This window comes from Gekko japonicus, unplaced genomic scaffold (genome assembly GCF_001447785.1).
Source record: "Gekko japonicus isolate JY-2015 unplaced genomic scaffold, Gekko_japonicus_V1.1 scaffold1082, whole genome shotgun sequence".
Classification (NCBI taxonomy): domain Eukaryota; kingdom Metazoa; phylum Chordata; class Lepidosauria; order Squamata; family Gekkonidae; genus Gekko; species Gekko japonicus.
This window is the reverse complement of record NW_015173155.1, coordinates 28434-34869: the sequence shown is the minus strand read 5'-3', so window position 1 is coordinate 34869 and position 6436 is coordinate 28434. Positions and strand designations below refer to the sequence as shown.

The 6436-nt window shown below is 49.6% G+C and overlaps 1 protein-coding gene across 1 annotated transcript in view; it reads left to right on the top strand.

Moving 5' to 3' along the window:
- Window positions 1–1623: 1623 nt before the first annotated feature.
- CHD3 (chromodomain helicase DNA binding protein 3) overlaps window positions 1624–6436 on the top strand; it is a gene marked incomplete at its 3' end in the record, with an annotated part of 33001 nt that continues 28188 nt past the window's right edge. Inside the window, exon 1 of the mRNA XM_015422401.1 lies at window positions 1624–1696. Coding sequence (XP_015277887.1) covers window positions 1624–1696 — 73 coding nt within the window. The remainder of the gene's footprint in view (window positions 1697–6436) is intronic.

The window sequence follows — 6436 nt, the reverse complement described above, 5'->3', positions numbered from 1 at the left end:
ACGTGGTCCATGGGATTGTGAAGAGTCGGACTCGACTGCATGAGTGGATCTGCTGCTCCGTAGGAGCACTGCTCGGCTTCCACCTGTGATCTGCTTGAACGTTTGAAAATGCAACAAATGGCACAGAATCACCGTAAGTCTCCAAAGGGTACCAACTTGGGTAAGTGCTAGCCCCCGGAATCTCTCACCACATGGAGAAGTGGGGTCTGTGTCAACAGTGGAAGTGCGTTTCCTCGGAGAGAAACTGTGAGCTGCTTTGCTCGAGCCAGAATGGAGGACCAGACGTTCCTAGAAGAAGCGGCTGTTCCAACAGCAAAGCCAGAAGCTGGAAGCCAGGTTCCAGAAGTAAAGCCAGCAGTTTTGAAGCCAAGTCCCAGCAAGCTTCAGAGAAAATGAAGGCCTTGCTGCGAAAACCCCCCCCAGCTGATGCATTGCCCAGAGTTATAAAAGATCTAAGTGAGAGCCATGCTTCAGGACAGCCAATACAGGGGCTCTAGGCTGACCACAAAGCCTCCTTGCAAAGAATCTTGTTGGGGCAGTTCAAAGGGATCAAGGAGGCGGATGAGCTGCTGATGGGCTTGAACTGTGAACTTGTGCATCCAGTCACTGAAAGCAAAAGACCTTCTCTGTCCGGGAGGCTGCCAGCACTTACGAGAGTAGAAAACTGAGGAGGAAGCCCAGAGAATCTCTGCCGTGAGTGGGGTTAGAGACTTACTGTTTAAAAAACTGAAACCGGGAAATTCAGAGAACCTGATAGATCAGGGGTGTCAAACATGCGGCCTGGGGGCCAGATTAGGCCCCCCCCGGAGGGCTTCCATCAGGCCCGCAGTGGAACTGGCCATCTCCTGCTTCCAGTTTTGCTGCTCCTGCTGTATCATAGCTTGCTTCGCCAGACTCTCATAATCAGCCATTTCATGTTTTCCCCTGGGTCCTAGACTCAGAATTCTGAGCATGAGATTTCTGGGGTGAATGTCAATAAATCAAAAGCAGGCTTGCAGCTTACAGAGCTAATGTTTTAAGCATGTTGTTATTTTAAGTAAAAAAACCTTTGTGTCTGTGTCCTTTATAAAGTTTATATCTCTGCTACCTGGCATTACATTTTATGACGCACACGGCCCGGGTCCAACAAGGTCTCATTTATGTCAATCTGGCCCTCATAACAAATGAGTTCGACATCCCTGTGATAGATGGTAGTTACAACATTATAATATTATATATGCCAATTGCTGCTAAACAAATACAAAGCCCTTCGAGTGTCAAGCAGGGGAAATGGTGTCAACGTGGGCGGGACCGGGAAGATCTGGACTTTCCCATCGACGGGGGTGCCAGCTCCATTTACTTGTGTTTTTTTCTCTCAAAATACCAGTGAAGTGGATTCAGGAAAGTTGGGGGAAACCCTGGAAGTGAGTGGAAGCACCGCCAGATAAAGACGTGTGCCCAGACTTAAATCTGAAGTTTGATCTGTAACCAGAGTTGGGTCGGCCTGAAATCCATTTCAGAAGCAGCATGAAGGAAAAAAAGAGAAACCGCTCCCACGACTTGCCACAGAGAAACGTTTTGATTCAAAATTCTGCTTGTTCTTAATGGAAATGTGCCTGGAAGAGCCTTTTCCAAGCAACAGGAATGACCCTAAGCTTGGAATCCTACTTCGCTTCAGAGCCAAGAGAAGTGCCACTCATCAAGGAACCTGTGCTTGGTGAGGGGCTGGTTTTGGAATTAGGTGCTTGGATAACTCCCTTGCAGCAAGGAGAGCTGGAGATTGTTGGAAGACCCAGAAAGAAGGGATTGTTGCAAAGTGTTGCGATTGTTAAGATTTATTATTTTTTTTTGGCTTGTGTGCATTGTGTTGGGGCGGGAAAGAAAAACATGGTTTGACTGTTTAAGTCTGCTGCTGTAGTGCAGCACAAACGTAAAAGAGGGAAGACGCCTAGGGCTAGGATATTTATTTATTTATTTATTTATTTATTCAATTTCTATACCACTCAATCCCGTAGGCTCTGAGCAGTTTACATAGGCATATGTAGTTCCTATCTAGGGCCACAGTGTATATATAGGGGAGGTGAGTGCCTACCAGGCACCCTACCAGCTTGTTCTTTCTTCTTCCTGTGGCTTCGTGGTGGGTTCTACTTCGTGGTGGGTTTTATCTCGGTGCGGCTCCGCAGCGGCTCCTTCTGGGTTGGTTCCATAGTCCGCGTCTCTGCGACTACTGCTGCACCGGCCTCTGTCTAATTGGCTCCGGCCGTGCTGCGTCGGCGCGTCTCTGGACCAGTCCCCACCCGGAACATCTGCAGCTTGATGTTGGTTTCGCCGCCATGTTCTTTGATATACCTTCCTGGATAGCAGTTGATATGGGTACAAAGGGGAATCTTTTTATCCCGTATCTCTTGAGCGTGTCAGAAATCTATTCTTCGGGCTTTCACTAAGTGTAAAGACTGCATGGCCCCGGCTAGCCTGATCTCACCAGATTTCAGAAGCTAAGCAGGGTCAGGCGGTCCTGGGTTAGTACTTGGATGGGAGGCCACCAAGGAAGTCCAGGATTGCTACGCAGAGGCAGACAATGGCAAACCACCTCTGAACGTCTCTTGCCTTGAAGACCGTATGGGGTCGCCATAAGTCAGCTACGATTTGATGGCACTTTCCACTACCAAATGACTGCTCGGGGAAATCAAGAGACGCTGAAATGTGAGAGCAATTCATGAGTGTAGGAATGGGCCTGAAGGTGTAACAATCGCTTTGAGTCAAGGAGGAAGTGTAAATCCGGAGAGGCCCTTGGATTAGTCTGTTGCACCAAAATTACACAGGAGTCTATTCAGTCATAGAATCATAGAGTTGGAGGGGACCTTGCAGGTCATCTAGTCCAACCCCCTGCACTTTGCAGGAGCATAGCCAAAAGATAGCCCTACAACATACCCAGCGAAGGAGCATCCACCACCTCCCAAGGCAGTCTGTTCCAGTGCTTAACCACTCTTACAGTTAGGAAGTTTCTCCTGATATTGAGCCGGTGTCGACTCCCTTGTAATTTCCACCCATTAGATCTAGTCTTGCAATCCGGAGCAAGAGAGACTAGATCTGCTCCATCTTCTATATGACAGCCCTTCAAATGTTTGAAGACTGCAGTCATGTCCCCTCTAAGCCTTCTCTTTCCCAGGCTAAACAGACCCAACTCTTTCAGCCATTCCTCGTAAGACTTGGATTCCAACCCTCTCACCATCCTGGTTGCCCTCTTCTGGACACGCTCGAGCTTGTCAGCATCCTTCCTAAAATGTGTTGCCCAAAACTGGGCACAGGACTCCAGGTGAGGCCTGACCGTAGCAGAATAGAGGGGAACGACCACCTCCCGTGATCTGGACACGGGAGCACCTTAAAGGAAGAGACGTGGCCCTTTCATGTTACTGATGGTGAAGGGTTGAACAAAGACTGGAACAGGAGGAGTTGGAAGGGCCAAACTTGCCATGGCTGTATTCTGCCACCCTGACTTAACTCAGAGAGCCGTACGTCAGGTGCAAGGAAGCGTCTTTCCCCGAGTGTCTGCGGCCTTGATTTGAATCGGGACTGTGGCCCAGAGGGAGAAGCAGCTTCACCCTCCCCTCCTTAGGCAAAGGGAAACCCAGGTACGCTCAGGAGAAATATCATTGCTATGAGATGAATAATCTTGTATGTTTTTGTTCTCTTGTTTGTTTTCCCCCTAATATAACTCATCAGGCGCTTAGACCGTCTCTAGGTACTGGGTGGTGTAAGCGGTGGGTCTCCTTACCCGGCAAAAGGAAAGGTCATGTGTCTTAGCAGTTGTAGATACCACGTTAATGGCTTTGGGCAAGCAGCCCCATCAGGTGTGTGTGAGAAAAGCTGCAGTCCCGATGCTGGGAGAGAGAGGCAGAAAGCCGTTGCTGGGCATCGGCTGAAGCCCTGGAAGGTGTGGCATCTTCCCCCGGGATCTGACGTGGGGCAGCAGATCTGCTGTCCTGTGGAAGTGCCTCCTTGCCTCCACCTGTGTTCTTCTCATACTACAGCAGTTTGGTGTAAGTGGTGAAGTGCGCGGACTCTAATCTGGGAGAACCGGGTTTGATTCCCCACTCCTCCACTTGCAGCTGCTGGGTGACCTTGGGCAAGCCATAGTTCTCTCAGAGCTGTCCTTGAAAGGGCAGTTCTCGAAAGGGCTCTCTCAGCCCCACCTACCTCACAGGGTGTCTGCTGTGGGGAGGGGAAGGGAAAGGAGTTTGTAAGCCACTCTGAGACTCCGAGTGGAGGGCGGGGTATAAATCCAATCTCCTTCTCCTCGAAATACTACAAAAATTTAAGTCTCCAGCTCTCTGTTACCTACAAAGGGCAATGAGCCAAGGTTATTGCTGCCCCTGGAACTTTTTTTATTTGTTTAATTATTTATTAATTTATTTACATTATTGTAGTCCAGCTTTCCCACTAGGACTCAAGGTGGATTACAGAGTGAGTCAATGCAGTCGGCAGATGGGACGTTCAACAAACAACACAATAGGATCAGGGTGGTAGAACCAGCCAGAAATCTAAAAAAAACAACAACCCAGAAACTGAAGCAAAGCATAAGTATTAAAAATGACACATTAAACGATGCCAGATTCCACAGCAGGTTATCCTGGGTTCGTCAAGCTATACAGAACAGTATAAGCCACAGTCCCTAATAATTTTTCCAAGTAGCTTTGTGAACCGTTTAGTACAGTGCAACTTTGTTGCCTGTGTTTTGCCACCACTCAGTGGACCTGGGAAGGACTCTCGCTCGAGACTTTGGAAACCTCGTGCCGGCTACAATAGAGAGTGCTGGGCAAGACGGACCAGTGGATTGACTGGGTACTAGTCAGCATTCCTTGACCTGGACAGCCCAGGCTAAGCCCACTCTCATCAGATCTTGGAAGCTGAGCAAAGGACATTATAGCATTGGGAAAAGTGCAGAAAAGGGCAACTAGAATGATAAAGGGGTTGGAACACTTTCTCTATGAGGAAAGGTTAAGGCGCTTAGGGCTCTTTAGCTTGGAGAAACGACGGCTGAGGGGTGACATGATTGAGGTTTATAAGATTGTGCCTGGGATAGAGCAGGTAGAGAAAGAGGCACTTTCCCCCCTTTCTCACAATACAAGAACTTGTGGGCACTGCATGAAATTGCTGAGCGGTCGGGTTAGAAGGGATAAAAGGAAGTCCTTCTTCACCCAAATAGTGATTAACACATGGAATTCATTGCGACAGGAGGTGGTGGCCGCTACAAGCATGGACGGCTTCAAAAGAGAATTGCAGAAGCATATGGAGCAGAAGTCCATCGATGGCTATTAGCCACAAGGTCTAGATAGAGACTCCGGGGCAGGTGATGCTCTATAGCTTGGTGCTTGGGGGGGGGGGAACAGTGGGAGGGCTCCTAGTGTCCTGGCCCCACTGCTGGACCTCCTGGTGGCCCCTGGTATTTTTGGCCACTGTGGGACACAGAGTGTTGGACTGGATGGGCCATTGGCCTGACCCAACTTTGGCTTCTCTTATGTTCTTATGTCAGCCCTGGTTAGTACGTGGATGGGAGACTGCCAAGGAAGTCCAGGGCTACAACGCAGAGGCAGGCAATGGCCAACCACCTCTGTGGGTTGCTTTCCTTGAGAACCCTGTGGGGGTGGCCATAAGTCAGCTGCGTCTTGGCAGCCATTTCCACCACGAGGGAGGAGACATCAGGACCGAGCAGGAGGGATCCAGTTGGCAACTGCAAGGAAGGGGGATTGCAAATGGAGGGTAGGGGAGAGAGTGAGGAGAAACTGGAGGGAGAGTGACGCTCAGCCATGTGCTGTTGTGAGGTAGGAGAATGTCAGATCTGAGGCATCGGTGAGGCTGGTTGTTTTCCGGTGCATAGCAGTGTTAGCTGACCAACTGGACATGAGAACAGAAGAGATGCCAATGTTGGATCCGGCCAATGGCCCATCCAGTCCAACACTCTGTGTCACAAAGTGGCCAAAAATACCAGGGGCCATCAGGAGGTCCAGCAGTGGGGCCAGGACACTAGAAGCTCCTCCCACTGTTGCCTCCCTCCACCAGGAATACAGAGCATCCCTTGCCCCAGACTGAGAGTTCCTATCTATACCTGGTGGCTAACAGCCACTGATGGACTTCACCTCCATATCTTTATCCAATTCCCTCTTGAAGCCGTCCCTGCTTGTAGCTGCCGCCACCTCCTGTGGCAGTGAATTCCATGTGCTAATCACTCTTTGGGTGAAGAAGGACTTCCTTTTATCCCTTCTAACCTGACTGTTCCGCAATATCATGGAGTGCCCAAGAGTTCTTGTTTTGTGAGAAAGGGAGAAAAGTACTTCTTTCTCTGGCCATAAGGCAGAAGTTGACCTCTTAGGCTGCCGAGACATGAGAAAGGTGCCCTTGGCTTTATTTTCTCACCTGGTCCCGTGTGTGTCATCCTCCACACAAGGAAGATGGTGTT